This window comes from Aquarana catesbeiana, linkage group LG07, assembly GCF_042186555.1.
Source record: "Aquarana catesbeiana isolate 2022-GZ linkage group LG07, ASM4218655v1, whole genome shotgun sequence".
NCBI classification, from domain to species: Eukaryota; Metazoa; Chordata; class Amphibia; order Anura; family Ranidae; genus Aquarana; species Aquarana catesbeiana.
The window spans coordinates 51,496,806-51,521,304 of NC_133330.1; the positions used below are offsets into that span (position 1 = coordinate 51,496,806).

At 42.7% G+C, this 24,499-nt stretch overlaps 1 protein-coding gene across 3 annotated transcripts in view; it reads left to right on the plus strand.

Annotated features, from left to right (window-relative positions):
• PTPRG (protein tyrosine phosphatase receptor type G) overlaps positions 1-24,499 on the plus strand; it is a 761,059-nt gene that overhangs the window by 640,636 nt on the left and 95,924 nt on the right. For all 3 annotated transcript variants that reach the window (XM_073592151.1, XM_073592152.1, XM_073592153.1), the window contains one exon: positions 4,076-4,167. In XM_073592151.1, coding sequence (XP_073448252.1) covers positions 4,076-4,167 — 92 coding nt within the window. The remainder of the gene's footprint in view (positions 1-4,075; positions 4,168-24,499) is intronic.

The window sequence follows — 24,499 nt, forward strand, 5'->3', positions numbered from 1 at the left end:
AAAATAGGGGATAGTTTTATGGCATTTTTATTATTTTTTTTTTTTTACTAGCAATGGCGGCGATCAGCGATTTTTATCATGACTGCGACATTATGGCGGACAGATTGGACACTTTTGCTGCTATTTTGGGACCATTCACATTTTATACAGCGATCAGTGCGATGCATTGATTACTGTGTAAATGTGACTAGCAGCGAAGGGGTTAACCAAGAGGGAAGGTTAAGTGTGTCCTAGGGAGTGATTCTAACTGAGGGGGGGGGGATGGGCTACATGTGACACGACACTTATCAACGCTTCTGATCACAGGGAGCTGTGATCAGTGTCACTAGGCAGAACGGGGAAATGCTGATGTAAACAAGCATTTCCCCGTTCTTCCTCTCCGTGAGACGATCGCGAGTATCCCCGCGGACATCGAGTCCGCGGGAGCCGCGATCACACTCGCGGAGCTCTCGGCAGGGCAAATTTAAAGGGACCTGTGTGCTCATTTGCCTGTCCGTGGCATTCTGCCGACATAAATGTTCGTGCCGCGGTCGGCAAGCGGTTAATAAGCATACGCTCACCTGTCCCACGGTCCAGCGATCAGCGATGCGGCCGCTCGAAGTCTCGCTTCTCTCCCTCTCCTCAGCACCGTCATTACAAGTGTGAGCACCCGTCTGTGACAGCTTGTGGCCGAGCAATCTTCCGGAACCTGTGAGATGTCCAAGAAGATTGCAGGGAGGGAGGGGGAGAAGAGGACACGCCTAGGCAGTGCAAGCGGAAGTGGGAGCTGGGTACCCACTCTCTCCCCCCCCCAAAAAAAAATGGCATGACAAATGTGGCACGTTAGGTGGTGAGGGGTTCTTATAGCGGAAGTTCCACTTTTGGGGGGAACTCCACTTTTAAAAAAATGTTAACGCACCCCTGTCTTCTGCAGGTAAACACACAAATGTGCTCTTAGGTCCAGCACACATGTAAACAGTGATTGCGTACCACTCATGTGATATAGTCATAAACATCAGATTGAGAGCAATAATTCTAGGGCCAACCCTATTAACTCCACACCGATAACCTGTAAAAGCTTTTTAAAGCCTCGCCTATGAAAAATAGTTTGTTGCCATTTTACATGAGTGTGTAGTTTTGAGTCTTGACATGTTGTTTGGTATCTATTTATTCTACGCAACATCATCTTTTATATTTTACAAAAAAAAAATAGGTATTTTGTGTTTTTGCACAGTAAATTTATTTTGGTGTATTTTTTCCTGAAAATTTGCATTTGCGCAAACATCATGTAACATAAAAAGTTGCAACAGCTACCATTTTATTCTACAGGGCCACTGCTTTCAGGAACTAAACAATGATTGGGGGTTCTAGGTAATTGTCTAGCATAAAATGCTGATTTTAGCATGTGTGAAAAAACAGGGAAATTGCCCCGGACAGCAAGGGGTTAGCAAGGATGGGAGGGTCTGTCATTTTCAATGTGCCTTAATCAGTTTTAATATGCTTGCTGCATCATATTTCCATTTATATTATTATGTAAAAATGTGTACATCCTCCTTCCCGTGGCAGTTTGTATTTCACTGTAATCCTCTCCATCCTCCTTGCTTTTTTTCTTTCGACGGGTGCACAAAAAACAAAACACCAGTAAGTAAACCAAAAATGTGCATGTCAACACACAAAAAAGTGCACTATGGTGTGTCTTTGGTCCAACTCCCGAAGAAGTAGGACCTCTCCTTGGCCTTCCCCCGGGGTGCAAGGTTTCTGAAGGCGGTAAGTCTCACTCAGATCCACCTAGCTAAAAAGCCTGGTGGTCCTGTCTCCTCATGATCGGCCAGAGCTGACCACCAAGTACTAGGTAAGGGGCTCTCCTGAAGAGAAACCCTCCCCAAGGCAGGGAGGAAGAAACCGGATGGCCATGCATCCTCCCCCTAGACTTCGGGGTAGGCCCAAGGACCCACACCCTTCAAAGGGAACACAAAGATAAGTGCAGGTGACACGTGGAGAAAAACATATATATGTAAATAAATATGTGCCAGTGCATTGTAATTGCTAGGCCGTGTGGCCCCTCCATCCTCCCTGCTTAACATCAGCTGAGGTATGGTCCCAGCTATACAGAGAGTAGTTTGTGTTCCGTCAGGACAGTCAGCCAGACCTGACTAGTAGACTTTCACTGAGAGAGAGGAACAGACAAGGCATTGCTAATCAGGAAGCAGAGTCTACATATATAATGAGCAAGCATGGCTGCCTCCTATGTACACATAGTTACAAATGCTACATGAAATAAAAACAAGATATGTATTGGTATGATACACTGGTCAGATTATTAGGTTCATCACTTTCAAATCCTGCATGCACTGAACATATTGTAGTGTGACCAAAATGTTGCCTTCTAAATTTGAAACTATGCAGCTAGATGCACCAACATCAACATTTTTTTACATACTGTATGAATGAATATCTATCCATGAAATCACATGGGTAATCAAACCCCTAGACAGGTGCTGGGAAGAGTAGTTCATTAAAGGCCAAGCAGTAGAGTGAGGGGAGGATCAGCTCCCTGGAAAAGGTCCATTGTTATGGACTCCAGGCAGACAAGAGAAGACCCCCCTCCCATCCCAGCCACAATAGCTCACACAGTACTGGCTCATTAAATATGCAGCTCCGGCCCCTGGCTTCTCAGCAGTGAACACACTGACGCGGCTGCTTCTGCTGCCAAGGCTCATTCAACTTCAACATGCAAAAGCTGCTTGGAGCTCTCAATGCCTTGCTGCTTAGTGCCTTGTCTATGATGAACAGTCTGTGCTCTCTGCTTTGCTTTAAGTACAGGTAAATTCTAGCCGTGTCTTCGTAGCTGTCTCCTTGTCAGTCCCTCCAAGGTGTCCCTGTATGTTTGTGGTGTGGGCCCTTTTTCTTTTTTTTTTTCTTTTTTTTTTTTCCCTGGCTCTTGCGAAAGGCCTTCTCCATAGTACTGGTGATGTTGTGTTGGTGTAGCTTCTCTGTGTTTTAACAGCTGTGCCGGGGGGTAAACATATGCCCAACCTTCCATGCTGTGATTCAGAACATGCTTTAAATAATGCAAAATCAACATCCTCCCTGCTTGGGAACAGTTGTGTCCCCGTTACCCCTGTTGTATGATAAAGTCAACAAATTAAAGTGAATTTGTCACAAATGGAAGTAAGATTGTGTTGCTGTAGAGCAAATTGAAACAATGTACCAATCGCTTTTACTTTTTGCATCCAGATTCCGATGTAGAGTCATCAGTGGTGGAAAGTCTGAGGATTTGCACTTTCTTTCTGAATCTTCGGCACTGTGACAGGAACGTGGGTGGAGTCAGGAGCTCTCGGCGCTGCCTTGTGTCAGGCGCAAAATGGCTGGGCCAGGAATTTCGTATTGGATTGTAACTTTAATCCAATCCCGATGGACTTGGCCAAAACATGTCCTGTTGGTGAACTGCTTCATACCCATGTGATGTTATCTTTAGATTTCCTAAAGTGGCAGAAAGAAAGGGAAGGGGCATTGCCCTAGGCACACAATCAGAAATTTTGGAGCAGGGTTTGATTTTTTTTGTTTTTTTGGGGGTTTATTTTTTTTTTTATCATACGTGTTAGAGAATATACAACTGGAAGCGTATTGGCGTCTATTGATATTTGCTTTTAAAAGGTTCACTTTGTAAAGTGTATAGAAGGGAAAAGTAGACCCGTTGCCCTGAGCATCCAATCCAAATATCTTTTCCTTTTCATAGCTGCAAAGTAAAGTGACAGCTGAAATGTTATTGGAGGTCAGTCAAAATATAGAAAATTGCTGTAAAAGCTAGCTGCTAGACTGAATCTTATAGCGTAAGATGATTGAAGAGTTTCATTGTGAACTGTCTTTTTGCCTTCGTCAGACTTGCATTTGAAAGTTCCTGGCGACCCTTAGACAAAAATTTTGATCATCAAAAAAATTGCAAAAGAGGTTTACTTTAGAGATAAGAACATCGAAGCTTGTGACTTTGATCGGTGATCCGATGGAGTGCATTTTGAATTTAGAAAAGTGGAAAAGTTCTGTACGATTGACTTTGAGATTTGAGTGGCTAATGTTGTGCTTTTCTCTTGTACAGGAAGTGTTTCCAGACGGCTCATTTTTATGTGGATGATAGCAGCTCGCCGAGAGTCGTCCCCAATGACAACATACCCATCATCCCTATTCCAGGTACAGTACCAATGCTGATCTCTATTATCACAGTAGGTAGCCATTTTATACAAATATGGCTGACGCAGCTTGTCGGTTTACTAAGGACCTATTGAAAGTTTTCTTTTTTGCTGTCTACATCAAATTTGGGAGCTTCCTCTTCACTTCACGTTAAAGGAACACAACGGGAAGTAATAAGAAATTTTAGTGATGTGAAATCTCCCCCAACACAATTCTCACCAGAGCAGCTGTCCTCATTGATAGATGTCTCCTCACCTTCTGTTGCAGTGACAACCATAACTTTTTGATTAGAGATGGTGAATCTCTCCAGTGGAGACACATACATTAAAGTGTTATTAATCCCACAACAGTAACATCAGTCTATATATGCAGTAAAACATGCTTGTTATACTCACTGTGAAACCCAAGGGGTTAATCCAGTGCTGTTTGATCCTGTCTTCTCCGATTCTCCCCTTCTTCCACTGTCCCCAATCCATCTCCTGATAGAACAGAGCCTTGGGAGCACTCTGCACATGCTCAGTTTGGTGTGTATTGCTAGAGAGTTTGTTTTTTTTTTCTTGGGAGGGTGCATGTGATCAGAACAGGGCCAATCGGCACTGTCCAGACAGAGGGTCAGGAGTCATGCAGCCTCATAGGACAGTCAGAGGGGAATGAAAACTCCTCCTACAAGCTTTAACTAGTGCTCAGCCAGACACTGATAGAAGTCACAAGACTGCTTTATAATGCCGATGAGAAAAGGTATTTAGCAGTTTATATTTACTAAAATAATTGCATTTCCATGTTCTGTGTACTGTGGGAGACCAGATATAGTGAATGCAGGGTCCTGGGTTAAGGAACACTTTAAGAAAAACTGAAAAGGGTTCTAACCCTTTTTCACTTTATTCAACACTATAAAAATAGGTTTGGACCAGGGATACATGTTACAGGTCAGCTACACATATATAATGGTCATAGGCATATGTATGAAAGCTATTGTTGTTTTTGAAATATTGATTGATAAATTGTTGAAGGGAAGATTATCTGTTGATCTACATGTATCTAAACCCTAATACAAAAATGTATTATATTGCATCTTAGCAGTCCTCAGATGTGATGACTGCATTTGTTTTCTTTTTTAAGCCTTATTTTTCCCGCCTAGGGTGACAACACTCACTCCAACTGTATAAGGACAACAGACATAAACAAGGACTAATAAACCTTGTCCCTCCCCTATCCTTCATAACATGGGTGGAGGAGTGCTGCAGTCCTCGGAGATACCTGGGAACAATGTAAGGCTCCTTTCACACGGAGGCAGTTTTATGGCGTTTTAGCGTTAGAAATAGTGCCTGTAAAGCACCTGAAAACTGCCTCCCATGCTGCCCGAATGTGAATATGTCTGAGTGTTTTCACACCCAGGTGGTGCGCTTGCGAGACGTCTTGCCAGCAGCATCTTTGGGGCGGTTTGGTAGTGATCCCAAACCGCCCTGCCCATTGAAAGGAAAAGCACTTCGGAAGCTCTGCAACGCAGGTGCTTTTAACCCCTTCTTCGCCCCCTAGCGGCCGAAAAGCACCGTTTGAACAGGGCTAAAGCATCGCTAAAACGGGCGGCGATTTAGCGCTAAAGCTTATGCCACGCTAGTGTGAAAGTAGCCTGACTGATAACTATTAGCACAAGCAGAGAGAGCACAGGAAGTTAGCAGCTCACAAAATTTCTGACAGAATCAATGGGTATTTTCTGAACTTATCAAAGAGATAAAACACTTGAGACGTACAGGACCCTTCTGCAGTGCACTCCACGGCCGCCCAGGAGGTGAACCGGCTCCATTGAGAAACCCGTATCTAATTCACAGAAGTGTGAACCCAGCCTGAAGAACACTTTTAGTTTTGGATTGGCTGTGTTGTCTATGTCTCCTTTGAGGAGATGTCTGGGTTTAGATGCACTTAAAGGGTTTGTAAACCCTCGTTTTTTATTTTATTTTTTTAAATAACAAACATATCATACTTACCTCCACTGTGCAGTTGGCTTTGCACAGTGTGGCCCCAATCCTCGTCTTCTGGGGTCCCCCAGCAGCTCTCACGGCACCTCGCATTGATAAACCCCCTAGGAGAAGCGATCTCCCGGGGGGTTACCTTGCGGGTGCGCTCCCGAGTGCATAGAAAGAATGCCGGACTCGGCCCCGCCCCCTGGCGCCCACGTCATTGGATTTGATTGACAACAGCGGGAACCAATGGCTGCGCTACTATCAATCTATCCAATCAAGAGCCAAGAACTCCGAGCAGAGAGGAACAGCTCGTCTCCGCCGAGGGAACGGAGGGCTCAGGTGAGTAAAACTGGGGGGCTGGGGGGCCAGTCAGTGTCAGAAGTTTTTTCACCTTAATGCATAGGATGCATTAAGGTGAAAAAACATGAGGGTTTACAACCCCTTTAATTGTGAAACATTAAAGAGCACATTGTTTTGGCTTGGCTGTGTTGTTTGTCTCCTTTGGGGAGATGTCTGTCACCAGGACAGGAAGTATCATTACAATTATCCAATGGCTTTACAGCAATACAAGCATGACAGCATATCTAATTGGTGGGTTAAAAACATGAAACCCCAAAGCTTATCTGGAATTTATGGTAATGTTGGTGCAACAAGCCAGCAACAAATCCATCCATATTCAGTCCCTTTATTAGGAATGTTGCGCACAATACAGTCAAGGTCTGATACGTTTCAGATCATGCCTAAATGTGAGACATTCCTTAAAAGTTTACATAGGAATAGACATGTTGCTGGTTTGCTGCTTAGTTGAACTTATCTAAAAGTTTAAAACAAAGTTTATTCCTGGCTGTGGATTCTAATGGATTCCTCCTCACTTCTCATTCCTCTTGACTTCCTGTCCTGGTGACACAACAGGAAGTATGGAAAACTCTGATGGTGATGGGAGCACATTCGACCGTGATGTTCCACACTTGTTTTAAAGCAAAACGATTTAGCTGACAGTATTGTAATGGGTGGATGGTATGTTCCACCACAGCTGATTTCCTGGTCAATAATTCTTCAGAGGAAACCTATTTGTTTGAGGTTGGCTAAAGGTTTTGTGTTGTATAACACAATGGTTTGGTTGTTCAATAATACATTTTCTGCAGAGGCTTATACGTCAGATTGTTGAGATAAGTAAAGTTATTTTAGATATTTTTAATTATGCGGGTTTCATAAAAAGCATACCTGGTAATCCTTACATAAAGTCCATTGCTCTGGCCCTGCCTGTTGGGAGACAGTTGTCACCCCATAACTAGGCTCCTGTGTTGTCACCCTGTCACACAAGCCCCTTGTGGAAACATCAGGCGGCAGTGCCGGCACACATTACACAGGTCTGGTCCACTGTTGTCACAGCCAGAAGCCGGTACAGAGCAATGATGTGCATAAAAGAGGCTGGAGGCAATCAGCAACACAAAGATTCAAAAACAGTATATTATTTAATTTAAAAAAAATGTTTGATACAGAATACTTCAAGAGGAACTGCAGTCTGCTCACATAATTTGTAATAAAACCATCGTTGCCATTCTGAAGCTTCCCTCCAACCACTTTGCAGATTATTTTATATATACTGTGATTCTGTACTTGCCAAATATGCTGCAGAAATCTCCCTCCACTGAGTCTGGCTGCAACCATTTTAACTGTGGTCAGCTGAAGCTGCTGCCTGTTTACTTCCTGGAGTTACACAGACACACAGGAGGCACACCTCCAGCTCTGCAGCTCTCATTGGCCCTCTCATGGCTCATCCCCCCTCCCTTCCCGGCAAACTCTCTCTCTCTCTCTCTCTCTCTCTCTCTCTCTCTCTCTCTCTCGAGAGAGAGAGAGAGAGAGAGAGAGAGAGCTGTGCATGATGTCATAATCCTAGGCTTTTTTTTTTTCAGACAAGAAACAGGAAGTGGGCTGTATAAGGTATTTACTTACAGAAAAAAAAGTTTTACTATCCAAAGGTAAAACAACAAGGGCAGAAGATTTAATAGATGCAAAGATGAAAAAATGACTGAAGTTCCGCTTTCAGCAAACTAAATGTCATTCAGTTAGGATTCAGATCTAATTCAAATTTCAGAATGGCCACCAGCATAGTGCTCTGGTAGAACTGTACATTAAGGGTGGCTTACATCTAAATTGCATTTCCCTAGTTACCGCAGCAAATTACTTCCCAATTCAATGTGTACTCAGCCCATATAATCCCATCTTCTTCTTCAGTGCAACACCTGCCCAATCCTATTTTCCAGATGAGATCTGTCAGTGGGAACACGCATCACTTCACGTGAATCCCTTCTTTGGGACCCCTTGATCCTTCCTTGTGAATTAAGACACTTAGTACCTCATTTAGTAACAGAGACCGATTTCATATACATCCGAGTCTTTCATGATGGATTATCCTATATCTGCAGATACTTTCATGTATTTCCCACAATGATAGTCAAATAATAATTAAGATCAATAAGACAGGAGGGATTCCTTAATAAAGGGGGGTAGATTGGATTTGGGAACCTGGAGAGACAGATTTATATATATTTATGTGTATGTGTGAATATAAAGTGTGTGTGTGTATGTATGTATGTGTGTGTATATATATATATATATTAGAAAATTGTTAACTGGGTGGCTGTATTCTGCCCTTTATATATCCAACAGATATTAGAAATGAAAATGTTATCTTTTCCCTCAGTTCGTTCTATCTATCTATCTATCTATCTATCTATCTATCTATCTATCTATCTATCTATCTATCTATCTATCTATCTATCTATCTATCTATCTATCTATCTATCTATCTATCTATCTGTGTGTGTGTGTGTGTATTTAACAATTGCTGTTAAACGTCCATGATTTAACCACTTAAGGACTGAGCCTCTTTTTTTTTTAAGTCGGTGCGATTTGTTATTTACAAGTTAAAAACATTTTTTGCTAGAAAATTACTTAGAACCCCCAAACATTATACATTTTCTTTTCTAACACCCCTAGAGAATAAAATGGTGGTCGTTGCAATACTTTCAGTCACACCATATTTGTGCAGAGGTCTTACAAGCGCACTTTTTTGGAAAAAATACACGTTTTTGAATTAAAAAATAAGACAACAGTAAAGTTAGCCCAATTTTGTTTAGTATTGTGAAAGATAACGTTGCGCCGAGTAAATTGATACCCAACATGTCACGCTTCAAAATTGCGCCCGCTCATGGAATAGTGACAAACTTTTACCCTTAAAAATCTCCATAGGGGACGTTTAAAAAATTCTACAGGTTGCATGTTTTGAGTTACAGGGGAGGTCCAGGGCTAGAATTATTGCTCTCGCTCTACCGATCGCGGCGATACCTCACATGTGTGGTTTGAATACCGTTTTCTTATGTGGGCGCTACTCACGTATGCATTTGCTTCTGCACGCGAGCTCGGCAGGACAGGGCGCGTTTAAAATTTTTAAAATTTATTTTATAAGCGTGACAATAAAACAATAATGCTGACGTGTTTCGGCAATAGCCTTAGTCGTAGCTACGACTAAGGCTATTGCCGAAACGGGTCAGAATTATTGTTCTATTATCACTCTGATGTACCAATAAATGACACTTCAAGGATTACAGTCTTGCCGGCTCTTCTTACTATTATTTTTTAAAGGAGTGCAGGTAAGCTCAAGCATACATGGATGGCAACACAAAATTTACAAAATATGTGTGTATGCACTAAAATAAATGAATGCTGATAACTGCAAACAAAGGGGACTGATGTGAATGAAGTCTATATATAGGGTTTATATACGGTTGCACCAATACTGGTATCAGTATTGGTGCCCAAACTAAACATTTGCATGAGTACTCGTGCAAATGCTCCGATACCCAAACCGACACCTTTGTGATGCGATTTGAACCCGTACAAAATGAATGGGCTCACATCACACACTTCAAAGAATTGCATGTGATTTGAACAGGAATGCGGTGCGATTTCTGTCCAAATCACATGCCGTTTCCCGTACTGCTACTGTGTGAACCCAGGCTTGTCATAGTGACTTTAGCCCGGGTTCACACAGGAGCGGTGCGTGAAACCGCATGCGATTCAGACCGGAATGGCACCAGGTGCCCATCTGCAGCCTCACTTTGCCCATCTGCTGCCTCAATGTGCCCATCTGTACCTTTGATTACAAACAGCGGGTGTCTCCCGCTGTGTCATGCAACTACAGTCCTAACTGTTTGGCGGCCGTCCACTGTAACAAAGCTCCGCCTCCTCCTCCTCGTCCGTGATAGACGGAACACTGATTCAGTTTCCCAGCATTGTATCAGTGTTCCATCTCACAGGCGAGGAGGAGGCGGGGCTTTGTTACAGTGGACGGACGCCAAACAGTTAAGACTGCATAACACAGCGGGAGACCCTCACTCGAGTATAAGCCGAGGAGGGCTTTTTCAGCATAAAAAATCGGCTTATACACGAGTATATACGGGCAAATCAAATCCACCCTGCTAAAATCACATTGTAGAGGTATTGGTACTCATATCTACACGTAATTTGACAGAATCAGAGTTCGCATTAGAATCGCACCTGTCATAACAGAGATCACACTGTGAAAGTGCATTGTAAAATTGTATCAGATTCGCACCGCATAAGTGTGAATGGCACACATTCATGTGATCATGCATGTTTCCTGTCCTCTGCTGAGCCATCTCCTCCCTAACACTGTGGAACAATCTATGACCATGCCAAAAAATTCCTATTGTGATGGAGGGTGCCCAAGGATGTCTGCTTGTGGTCTAATGTGCAGAATGCTATGTGATCTGTTGTGAAATCCCGGCTGTCACATGACACAGCGGTGCCCTCTTCATACCTTCGAATCTCATTCAGAGCAGACAGCGAAGCGGAGCCGTATCCTGGGGCAAATGACATAAACAGGCTGCCTGAATATTTACATTTGTCAGCTAGAAAATGACAGAATAAGGCGGCATAAAAAGATGCTGTGTGTCTAGTAAGGGTTACAGGAGGTCAGGAACAGATCAATACATCGGCAGGAAATTCTCATAATTGGCTTTTATATGTTACTAAACCCATAATAATAATATCTGCAATAAAAAAAAGCAACTTATCAGCCCTCCAACATTATTTCTAGAATGTAAATTCTTTATATGTAAGGCAAAGAGGAGATTTCCTTCCACTTTCCATTTGTCACACTTGGTTAGAAGAGAGTCCTGACATCCTAATACAAAAGGTTACAAAGAGGATTACAAGAGAGGAGCAGGCAGTGAGTAGGGGAACAAAAGGTTGAATGAGTAGAATTAATGAGAATTGGGCATTTAAAGTTGAACTGCCAAAAGCTAAGTATAAATTTGAAATACCTACAGTATGTGAATGTGAACTGATTTCTACCTAAAGATCTGGAATTCTTTTCTACGCTGCCTTATACACGGTGCAAATTTCTTTCCTGCAATCACAGGTTGCAGGAAAGAAATTTGCACGATTCCCCCATCAACATAGACAGTGCTGACAAGTGATTCCCCCCTGCCGAGCAACTGACTGCTCCTGGCAGGGGACGGCGAAGCTGTCCGGCTGGGAGAAGGCAGTGATTATTGCTAGCGGCTATAGCAGCTGCTAGCGATAATCGTATGACAATCTGGCAGGCTGGTTGTACCCAAGTTTATCGATTTGATAAACTTGGTACATTCTGCCTGCCAATTAATGGTTCAAATCTTGACCGGTTCGAACCGTGTATGGCCGACCTCACAGTACAGCAAGGTCCCTCACATAGGCCCCTTTCACACTGCTGCGACTTGAAAGTTGCGCGATTTTGCTGCGAATTCTCGGCCGCGATTTTGACTCCATTTCAGGGAATGCCTGTGTAAACTTGAGGTCTATAGACCTCAACTCGTGCTAAAGACGGACCAAAGTCGTACAGGGACTACTTTGAAGTCGGTGCGACTTGAAGTCTCACAGATATGAATGGTACTCATTGGAATTCATGGGGTATGACTTTGCAGTCCCAAGGACAAGTCGCACAAGTGTGAAAGGGGCCTAACTGAGACTTCTCTAAAGACTACACTGCAGTTGAGAAATACAGCCTAGTCTAGAACCTGCCCAGCCTGCGATTGGACAGTAAAGGAGCAGCAGCATAGTGATCAGATCATCAGTCTTTTCTTTCCTCCACGCTAGAAGTTCTCGGTGCTACATGGACAGCGCTCTGTGGTAATATAGAGCCCAGTAGCCTTGGGGCTGTGACTAGGTCTTTTTTTTTTTTTCTTATTGCTGTTTGCTATTCAGTGTAAATACAGGTATTTGAATGGCAAATTCAATGTTTGACATGAAAAGCCTGTGTTTGATTGAAGTTCAAATGCACCTCATTAGACATGCTGTGTCCAAAGAAATGCAGTGTAGCACACTGCGTACTGGTCACTTAAAGCCCAACTCCGGGCAAATAAAACAAATGATCATGGCTACACTTCAAGTGTTACAGTGGGGACGCAAAGTATTCAGACCCCTTTAAATTTTTCACTCTTTGTTATATTGCAGCCGTTTGCTAAAATCGTTTAAGTTCATTTTTTTCCTTATTAATGTACACACAGCACCCCATATTCACAGAAAAACACAGAATTGTTGACATTTTTGTAGATTTATTAAAAAAAAAAAATCTGAAATATCACATGGTCCTAAGTACTCAGACCCTTTGCTGTGACACTCATATATTTAACTCAGGTGCTGTCCATTTCTTCTGATCATCCTTGAGATGGTTCTACACCTTCATTTGAGTCCAGTTGTGTTTGATTATACCGATTGGACTTGATTAGGAAAGCCACACCTGTCTATATAAGACCTTACAGCTCACAGTGCATGTCAGAGCAAATGAGAATCATGAGGTCAAAGGAACTGCCTGAAGAGCTCAGAATTGTGGCAAGGCACAGATCCGGCCAAGGTTACAAAAAAATTCTGCTGCACTTAAGGTTCCTAAGAGCACAGTGGCCTCCATAATCCTTAAATGGAAGACGTTTGGGACGACCAGAACCCTTCCTAGAGCTGGCCGTCCGGCCAAACTGAGCTATCAGGGGAGAAGAGCCTTGGTGAGAGAGGTAAAGAAGAACCCAAAGATCACTGTGGCTGAGCTCCAGAGATGCAGCCGGGAGAAAGTTGTAGAAAGTCAACCATCACTGCAGCCCTCCACCAGTCGGGGCTTTATGGCAGAGTGGCCACGACGGAAGCCTCTCCTCAGTGCAAGACACATGAAAGCCCACATGGAGTTTGCTAAAAAACACCTGAAGGACTCCAAGATGGTGAGAAGTAAGATTCTTTGGTCTGATGAGACCAAGATAGAACTTTTTGGCCTTAATTCTAAGCGGTATGTGTGGAGAAAACCAGGCACTGCTCATCACCTGTCCAATACAGTCCCAACAGTGAAGCATGGTGGTGGTGGCATCATGCTGTGGGGGTGTTTTTCAGCTGCAGGGACAGGACGACTGGTTGCAATCGAGGGAAAGATGAATGCAGCCAAGTACAGGGATATCCTGGATGAATAAAAAAGAACAATGCTGGATGGCCGCACTCAATGAAAAAAGGAAGCATCTTTATTGTAACAAAAAAGGAATAAAAATCCAAAGCAGGTCACATCAGAGGTGGATGACACAGGGACAGCATCTAACGCGTTTCACATCTACTGATGCTTACTCATAGCTAAATTGGAGGTCATCAACTATGTACATATAAAGGGAAAAGTGATTAGAAAAACATAAAACACCTGACAATAAACTCAAAGTTTGAAACACCACACCCATTGCACAGTTAACCTTCAAGGACCCAGAGAATAGAATAAATTGATAAAAATTAGATTAGATTAAAAACCATTATCTATACAAAAGATACTGGGAAACCACAATTGTTCACAGGATGCAAAAAATCATAATATAACCACAGGTAATGCAAAATAGTTGGAGAGTAACAAATGCTTATATATATATATATATATATATATATATATATATATATATATATATATATATATATATGTGTAAATAAGTGAATATAGAAAGAGTTTGCAGAACACTATGTGGTACAAAAGATATTGCATCTATGCTGAACTCATGTGGTACACATAGACACTATAGTGCGCTAAAGGGTTATCTCTATAAAGAATATCAAAAAGAAAATACAATTGACAAATTTAAGTGATTCGAAAATGTCAGATTATAAATGTTACAGTATATAAAATACATTAAAGAATAAAGTATCTACAGGGATATCCTGGACGAAAACCTTCTCCAGAGTGCTCAGGACCTCAGACTGGGCCGAAGGTTTACCTTCCACAAGACAATGACCCTAAGCACACAGCTAAAATAATGGAGTGGCTTCACAACAACTCCCTGACTGTTCTTGAATGGCCCAGCCAGAGCCCTGACTTAAACCCAATTGAGCATCTCTGGAGAGACCTAAAAATGGCTGTCCACCAACGTTTACCATCCAACCTGACAGAACTGGAGAGGATCTGCAAGGAGGAATGGCAGAGGATCCCCAAATCCAGGTGTGAAAAACTTGTTGCATCTTTCCCAAAAAGACTCATGGCTGTATTAGATCAAAAGGAGCTTCTACTAAATACTGAGCAAAGGGTCTGAATACTTAGGACCATGTGATATTTCAGTTTTTCTTTTTTAATAAATCTGCAAAAATGTCAACAATTCTGTGTTTTTCTGTCAATATGGGGTGCTGTGTGTACATTATTGAGGAAAAAAATGAACTTAAATGATTTTAGCAAAAGGCTGCAATATAACAAAGAGTGAAAAATGTAAGGGGGTCTGAATACTTTCCGTCCCCACTGTAATTGCTTGTTTATGCCTAAGGGAGAAAACGAAGATTTACTTACCTGATCCTCAGCCTCACCCAGTATTTAGACCGGTCCCTGCAGCATCTGAAGCACCACGCTCTACCAATCTACAGTTCTGATGTCCATAGCCCTGCATTGGACATGAGGACCCCAGGAGACAGTCCACTGCTGGATCGCAGGGGAACACCTCAGTGTGCAGCCCCCCCCCCCCCTACTCACCTGAGCCAGATCCAGCAATGTGCACAAGAGCAGAAGCTTTCCTGAGTCTCTGTCTCCTCATTGGCTGAGACACAGCAGCGGGGGGCCATGAAGCAGGGGTTGGGGCCGAGCTTCATTCTGTGTTTCTCATAGACACGCAAAGGCGGCTCGAGAGCGAGCAAGCACGAGTGGCCCTAGAGCAAGCAGCTTGTTCAGGGGACACTCAGCAGGAGGGGAAGGCCTGGAGCATCAGCGGGGATCTGAGAATTGAAGGATCGGGGCTGCAAAAGCATTGCACAGAGCAGGTAAGTCTATTTATATTTATTTGTCTGGAGTTATGTTTTAAACCTAAAGTATAACTAAAGGCAAAACTTTTTTTAAAGTTTTGGATGGGGTGGAGAGGGATTAAAACGTCAGTTTTCATTGCTATCTGTGGCCCTGTTAAGGAGATTCAGCTTCTCTATTTGTCCTGTTTACCATTATCAGTGAAAGTAAAAGAAAATCCCAAATTTTGGGTTGTCCCCAGACAACCAGCTCACCAGAACTAGTGTCCTCATTGGAAATTCGTCCAATGAGGACACTAGTTCTGGTGAGCTGGTTGTCCCCAAGGAATTCCCTTTTGCAGGGATTTCCTCACTTCCTGTTTGGCTATGGGACAGGAAGTGAAGGGAAATCTCAATGGGACAGGGATGGTAAAAAAAATTATGACAAGGGTTATAACCTTCCCTTACTCTATCTGACTTTGAGATTCACGAACATGATTCCTAATGTACTTATGTTAGAGTTGTGTAGAAATACATTTTACTTTACTGGAACCCATAACTGGATTGAATAGATGCCTTTTTTATGTGTGTCTGAAGTTCAGCTATAAAAAGAGAACGTCAACCAGTAATTCAGTGAATAATGATTTCATTGCTTGATTACATGGTCTGCACTTCAAGGTGTCCTTCAAAATTAGAGGTGCCACATTAGCGCAGTGGTTCCATCAAAACAGGAATGCCGGCTTGACCGACCATTCAAATGAATGCCTTTGAAAACTGATGAAGTGAAAACAGACCTCTGGTGATCAGCTGCTCATACTCCTCTTCCCTTCGCTCCCCTGCTGCTCAGTTGAGCCACTGGGAGTGAGGAAGCCATGTGCATGCATGTCATGATTTAGTGCTTAACACAGGGCTGTAGACTCTCTTCAATCCATGGGACAGTGCTGGGTGCTTGAGCAGCCGATTGCCAAGCATCACTGTTGTCATGTGGAAGAAGGGGAGAGAGTCACACTCTTCGTTCCCTGAAAGTACATAGTATAGGCAAAGCACAGTTTCCCTTCGAGGAGAAAAAGCCACAGGAGTTCGTTTTCTGTCCTGTCTTATTTTTACGTCAACGTTCGATAATTACCCCCAGCCAGAAACAGCGAGATGGGGTTATTGCCATATTATTTCTATGACCAACTGTGCAGCACTGCTTGTGTTTTAAAGACCGGCCTCACCCATAGCCTTGGCATTTGCTGTCCTTGGGTACTGACCAGGGTCATGGTACAGCTGGGAGGAGGTAGAGCAAAGTACGAACATACTGGAAAACTCTATTAGTAGCAATAATTAGCCTTCCTATGGCCACCATGTGTCATCCTACACTATAATTGTAGAATCTCTTCTGAATGAGAGCTGGAAATATTGTATCTGCTGGAAACAAAGGACGGACAGAAGGAGGCACAAAGACTGAGTTACTAGCACTTTCATAATGTTTGTGTCCATGAATACCTAAACTTTGCTATTTATTATATTCTTCAGCAGTAGAGTAAAACATTTCCTGATTAGATTTATTTCAGCTCAGACCTGTACTATCCCAAAAGTTCAGATCCTTGAAGATGCTCTAGATGTTTTTTTCAAGTGATGTACCTGACATAGGAACCACGCACTACTAAAGCCGGTCATAGATGATTTGAATCTCCGCCGGTTCAGCAGGGACCGGCCAAGAGTTCAACCATGTATAGGCAGGCTGAAAGTACCCAAGTTGATCTCTCGTGGTTGCAGGAAAGAAAATCACACCGTCTATGACCAGCTTAACAGGCTGTGCAGGGATAAGAGAAGCTTTTTATTGTTGACTGAGCTCATTATCATATAGAGATTTCAGTGCTGGCTCCTGGTTGCAGGGATGAGCAGATGTGTCACCGCCCATTGTTCTTGGTGAGACATCTGTCTACCATATGACATTGTAAACACCAACATCAAAACGAGGTGTCCGGTACACAATCTTAAAGGGTCAGCCCAGCTAAAACCTAATTTAAATTTGTTTGATGCTAGAGAGTTAAATCTTAGTCTGCACATCTGCTGTGGACATTATGAGGGGTTCCAACTCTCCCTGATGGATTTATTTATTTTCTATTATGGAGAATGTAACCGGATGAGCTGGAACACTCAAAACTCTTAGGTGGGCAGGGAGATCTTGCTGGTGGAAAAGCCAAGGCATTGCTATGTAACTATGTAAGAAGTTAATATGACTGGAAGAAAGGTTGGGACTTTATATGAAACATGCAACTAAAGGTGATAATGGACAATGGGTGTCTGACCACAAAATTGTAATTATTACTGATCTCAGTGTCACAGTAACACAGAACAATAATTGCATGAAAATAATATTTATTCCATATATAATACACAATAGCTTTGAAGCATAATATTAAATGAAAATAACATTATAAAAAATCACTCACGTAAATCCAGATATCACATAATAGATATATAAAAAATTACTATGTAAGAAGCCAGGGGCTGATTTTGCACAGCAGGGTCAGTGTAAAACTTAGGCAGGCCATACATTATGCGGTTTTCTTTCCTTCAACCACGAGGTGAAGGAAAGAAAATTGCTAAATTCCTCCATCAACACAGTCAGCGTTGATGGGGGAATCCCTCCTGCGGTGCAAATGTGTTCTGCTGGCAGGAGTGGAGGGGCCTTCCCCACCAGAAGAATACAATGATCACTGCTGGCTGCTATAGCTGGTAAACTCTACATAAACTCCCAACAGGCTGGTTTTACTGAAGTCGATCGATGGATCGACTTCAGTACAATCAACATGACAATAGATCGATGGATTGACTTCGGTACAATCAACATGCCTATAGACGGATCAAAATTCGGCCGATTCCTGCTGAACCGTTTCAACTTTGATCCTTCAATGACCGGCTTAAATGATCACTTCTGGGTAGACTGTCTCTTTGTAAATGTAAACCAAGGGCCTGTTCGCACACCATGTATTTGTGGTAACACGTTAAGTGCGATACAATGATATTCATTCAGAATGTCTCCCAAACGCTCTTTTCGAGGACGTGTGTTGAAGTGCATGCATTATTTTTGGCAGCTCAACACAACACACGTTGTTGCAAACACATGGTGTGAACAGACGATTACTGGATGACAGTTAGTTTGCTAAAACAGTGTGTTTTAGACACAAACACCATGAAATACCATTTCTGTACTGCTGATCTCCTCCTGCACCTTTCAGACACTTCTTGTCTACATACACCCACCCCAGCATCAGTTTCATTGTTGATTCTGGCTTGGCTTCCTGATATTGACAACAGACTCTATATGTGGGATGTGCATCAATATGGCTGCTTGTATTCTTTACCATGGGTTCACATAATAGGGTGACAACAGAGGAGCACAATTTGGAGACAGTTGTGACTCCTTAACAGGAAGTGCCTGGACAAGGACATTCATGGCAGGATCACTAACTAGTATTGAATTAAAGCTGCAGATTTCAATTGATTGAAAACATCTTTTAAACTCCATTAACATGCTAAAGCTCATATCCACTTGCCGACCACCCCATAGCAGACTTACTGCTACAGGATGGCCGCGCTACACAGAATCATATATATATATGTGATTCTGCACTTCCGGAATTTGGGCGCGAGTGCGCACTGCTGGTGGCTCGCTCCTGTTGTGATTTTACACAGGGGGGGCTGATCAGTGGGTCCTGCGGAACCCATCTCTCCGCCGCCACCCGCTGATTGTTCAGTACACTGGCAGAATGCCAGTCTGCCTATGTAAGGCATATTGTCATTCTGTCAGTGCAGAAGACATGGATCCTGTGTTCCTGTAAAGCAGGAACTCCGATCCATGTCTTCCCCTAGTAAAAGCACCTCCCCCACTACACTGAAACACTGGCTAGGCACACTTTTAACCCTTTGATCGCCCTTGATGTTAACCACTTCCCTGGCAGTGTCATTAGTACACTGACAGTGCATATTTTTTCCACTGATCTCTGTATTGGTGTCACTGGTCCTCAAAAAAGTGTCAGTTAGGTGTCCCGATTTGTCCGCTGCAATATCACAGTCCCGCTATAAGTCGCTGATTACCAGTAAAAAGAAATAAATAAAAATAGCCCATAGTTTGTAGACGCTATAACTCTGGAGCAAACCAATCAATATACGCTGGTTTGGGATTTTTTTTTTACCAATAATATGTAGCAGAATACATATTGGCCTTAATTGATGAAGAAATTCGATTTTTTAAAATATTTTCTATTGGATATGTTTTAGAGTAGAAAGTAAAATATATATATATATATATATATATATATATATATATATAAAATTATATTTATTATTTTTTGCTTTATAAACAAATAAACAAAGAACAACTGTCAATTAAAAAAAAAAAATGCAGAGGTGATCGAATACCACCGAAAGAAAGCTCTATTTGTGGGAAAAAAGACATACATTTTATTTGGGTACAGCATGGCACCACCGTGCAATTGTCAGGGCAATGCAGTGCCGTATCGCAAAAAATGGCCTGGTCATGAAGGGGGTAAATCCTCCCAGAGATGAAACCAAATGGCACAGTACACACAAGCGCAAAGCAAAGTTTCTCCTTTGTTCTGCACTGAAGGCCGATGCTGAGACCTAAGTTGGTGTTTGACGTTGCAGCCCCCCATCAGCACACTGATGCCAATAGACCCAGCATGGGAAATAATAAACATAAATGCCTCAAGTGTAAAATACCCTTTCTGCAAAATTTTAAAGGAAGCCTACCACACATATAATACATAGATCTGTATTTACAGTGGGTAACAGAAAACAGTATTTTATTTTTATTATGTATTTGCTTGATTTATGCCTTAGAGTAAACTGGCAATAATAGCCAGATAATATGTTGTCCTCCCTACATTCATAATATTAAATATAAAGGAATTGCCTAATTAGATGCTGCAGTTCCAATCCCTGACAGTGTTTTGACTCCCAGCTGTAATTAAAATCCTCACCGTTGTTCTCGTTGACTAATCAATGTCAGCAACTCGTATTGATTCCCATCTCGCCTGACTCCTTTTGTCTACATAATCATACCTTAGGAAGGTCTAGCTGTTTGGGAAATTGAAAGTTTTAAAAAAAAAGAAGGTAGAAAGAAATTTGACTTCTTGGTGTCCTCCTGTGCTCGGCGTTTTGATGCTGTTGAATAGCCCCCCTGCGATGGGGAAGGCGGCCTTTTCAAGTATGTGTTTTGTCTAGCTGAAGTCTAGATTTATTTGTATGCCTCCCTTATTATTCGGCTTAATAAAGTCTATGCGGCGATTTCATTAGCGAGAATTAATTTTTAACGAGGTTTAAATATTACCGCTGTGTAGCCACAAAGGATCAAAAAGAACGGATTTCAGCTTTTTACAAGAAGTTTGATTGCAGAAAGTGTCACTCCCACTTTTTTGGTGATGGAGGGTGGTATACATAAACTACACAATTCATTGGTTTACCCTAATTGTAGGCCCTTGTCTCTTATCAGTCTTAAGGACTGCCTCATACAGCCTACCTGACAAACCCCCCCCCCCCCCCACATGTGAATGAGAATTTTTTTTTTTTTTTAACCCTTTTACACCGGCGTCTTTGTCAGGGAAATTTTAAGCTTCTCCCTGTAAGCAAATCATTTCTTTGTGCTTAAAAGCACAAACGCAGCTCTCTTATATAATGCCGGGAAAGCGCGCTTGTATTTCTCCAAGTAACACAGACACAGATGCTGGTATCACCTTGAGCTTAGCTGAATCCTCCAGAGAGTAGCCAGCTCCTTTTATTTATACTATAAACATGAATAACAAAGGAAGGTGGTGGCTTCAGAATCAGCCAATCAGACACTTGTATTCTTTCAAAAGAACCAGTCACACACATGTATATATTCAAATAGAAATACAGAAGTGACGTGTACAGATGGTCATGTGCAGGGCCATGCAGCAAGCGTCTTTGTGAGAACATTACTTACATGGCTCTGAACACGATCGCGTGCACATTCCCACTGCTACTGATGACGCGAGCCGTACTCTATCATGGCTCAGTGGGCCATAATTTTGTATGGTTATGCTATGGTTCCCATGTACGCGAATCTGCTTGCTTAGGAGTTTAGATGTGGTCGCCATGGAGTGGCCAGTCCCTTGGCGAGGCATAAACAAACATCCTTAAAAAAGCAAACAGATCTACCGTGTCCACGGGAAGGTTTCCGCAGCCAATGGTCTTCCTCCATCGCCTGTATGTGCGAATTTGCTCACATGAGCGTATTACAGCAAAACTGACACTGGGGGACATCTGACCACATACATTAATAAAAATTTCAGCCTCCCAACCCTTTTAGAGGTTTTAGAGGTTTATGACATGCGGGGTGGAGCTTAAGAGCACATGACCCCAGTGATTGGCTGTCACAGCAGTCATGTGATCCGAAAGCTTTCAGTTAGACGCCACTGACTGTGTCAGGAGTGCACAGCGCACTCTAGGCACAGCTGTTTGCACAGCAATTCACGCAAATATGCAGCATCTCGTTACCAGACACCAGTAGGAAGCAGAAGAAAGGAGAGAAGCCATCAGCTCTGCAAGGGAAAGGGTAGACATGCAGGTGAAAGGGGCTCACAGGGGGCCCAAACAGCAGTGGGTGGGGTGATCAGAGCAGTGGAAGGAGGGTTGGGGCGCAGATACTTGAGACTGATTCCTCTGCAGCGCAGTTGGAGGGAAGGAGAGGAGGAGAAGCCGGCAGCGAATGTAGGGGGAGCCTTAAGAGGATTGGTGTCAGCAATAAGGCAGTACAGCCAGCTTTCCTGCCCAGGAGGTGCTTGGACAACCTTTTGAACTGATGGGGCCCGGGCCCGATACTGGAGGGCCAGCTGTTACTGCCTTATCAATGGCCCTGTCAGTCTTCATACATCTTTGCTCTCAGGCATTAGTCTTTGCAGCAAAAAAAAAAAAAATGCTTTACCATCCATGGCTTATCTTTGTGGTGTGTGAACAATGTGGCCACCTTTTTCCCTACCTCCTTTTTTTTTTTTCAATCTTGTGTAGTATGGCAAGGCTCCTCTATTAACTGCCAATGTGTTTTTTAAAATGGCAGTTACTCAATGCACTCTGGGATCAAGGGGCCAATATAAAGTGGAGTGTGAATACCGCCCTGGGATGAACACTACAGTTTTATGTCACAGTTTTATTCCATACTCTGGCTTGCATTTTAGGTGGTGTTCATAAAATGCAGGTCAAGGTGTAGGGCGCGCAGCATCCCGCGGAGTTCTCTACCCAACTAACTTTGTAAATAGAGTGGGGACGGAAAGTATTCAGACCCCCTTAAATTTTTCACACTTTGTTATATTGCAGCCATTTGCTAAAATCATTTAAGTTCATTTTTTCCTCATTAATGTACACACAGCACCCCATATTGACAGAAAAACACAGAATTGTTGACATTTTTGCAGATTTATTAAAAAAGAAAAACTGAAATATCACATGGTCCTAAGTATTCAGACCCTTTGCTCAGTATTTAGTAGAAGCACCCTTTTGATCTAATACAGCCATGAGTGTTTTTGGGAAAGATGCAACAAGTTTTTCACACCTGGATTTGGGGATCCTCTGCCATTCCTCCTTGCAGATCCTCTCCAGTTCTGTCAGGCTGGATGGTAAACGTTGGTGGACAGCCATTTTTAGGTCTCCCCAGAGATGCTCAATTGGGTTTAAGTCGGGGCTCTGGCTGGGCCATTCAAGAACAGTCACGGAGTTGTTGTGAAGCCACTCCTTCGTTATTTTAGCTGTGTGCTTAGGGTCATTGTCTTGTTGGAAGGTAAACCTTTGGCCCAGTCTGAGGTCCTGAGCACTTTGGAGAAGGTTTTCATCCAGGATATCCCTGTACTTGGCCGCATTCATCTTTCCCTCGATCGCAACCAGTCGTCCTGTCCCTACAGGTGAAAAACACCCCCACAGCATAATGCTGCCACCACCATGCTTGACTGTTGGGACTGTATTGGACAGGTGATGAGCAGTGCCTGGTTTTCTCCACACATACCGCTTAGAATTAAGGCCAAAAAGTTCTATCTTGGTCTCATCAGACCAAAGAATCTTATTTCTCACCATCTTGGAGTCCTTCAGGTGTTTTTTAGTGAGCTCCATGCAGTCTTTCATATGTCTTGCACTGAGGAGAGGCATCCGTCGGGCCACTCTGCCATAAAGCCCCAACTGGTGGAGGGCTGCAGTGATGGTTGACTTTCTACAACTTTCTCCCATCTCCCGACTGCATCTCTGGAGCTCAGCCACAGTGATCTTTTGGGTTCTTCTTTACCTCTCTCACCAAGGCTCTTCTCCCCCGATAGCTAAGTTTGGCCGGACGGCCACCTCTAGGAAGGGTTCTGGTCCTCCCAAACTTTATCCATTTAAGGATTATGGAGGCAACTGTGCTCTTAGGAATCTTAAGTGCAGCAGAATATTTGTAACCTTGGCCAGATCTGTGCCTTGCCACAATTCTGTCTCTGAGCTCTTCAGGCAGTTCCTTTGACCTCATGATTCTCATTTGCTCTGGCATGCACTGTGAGCTGTAAGGTCTTATATAGACAGTTGTGTGGCTTTCCTAATCAAGTCCAATCAGTATAATCAAACACAGCTGGACTCAAATAAGGTGTAGAACCATTTCAATGATGATCAGAAGAAATGGACAGCACCTGAGTTAAATATATGAGTGTCACAGCAAAGGGTCTGAATACTTAGGACCATGTGATATTTCAGTTTTTCTTTTTTAATAAATCTGCAAAAATGTCAACAAGTCTGTGTTTTTCTGTCAGTATGGGGTGCTGTGTGTACATTAATGAGGAAAAAAAATGAACTTAAATGATTTTAGCAAATGGCTGCAATATAACAAAGAGTGAAAAATTTAAGGGGGTATGAATACTTTCCGCCCCCACTGTAGAAGAGAAGACTGGACAAATGTGTGATGTAAGGTAATAACGCTACTTTATAAAAAAAATAAGCCCTGAATCTTAGATTTAAATATTTTAAACAAGGCGTAGGTAACATGATTTGGAACCATCTATGGCCTTGTGTACAGTACATAAGGATTGTCAAGGAGTATTTGGACTGCT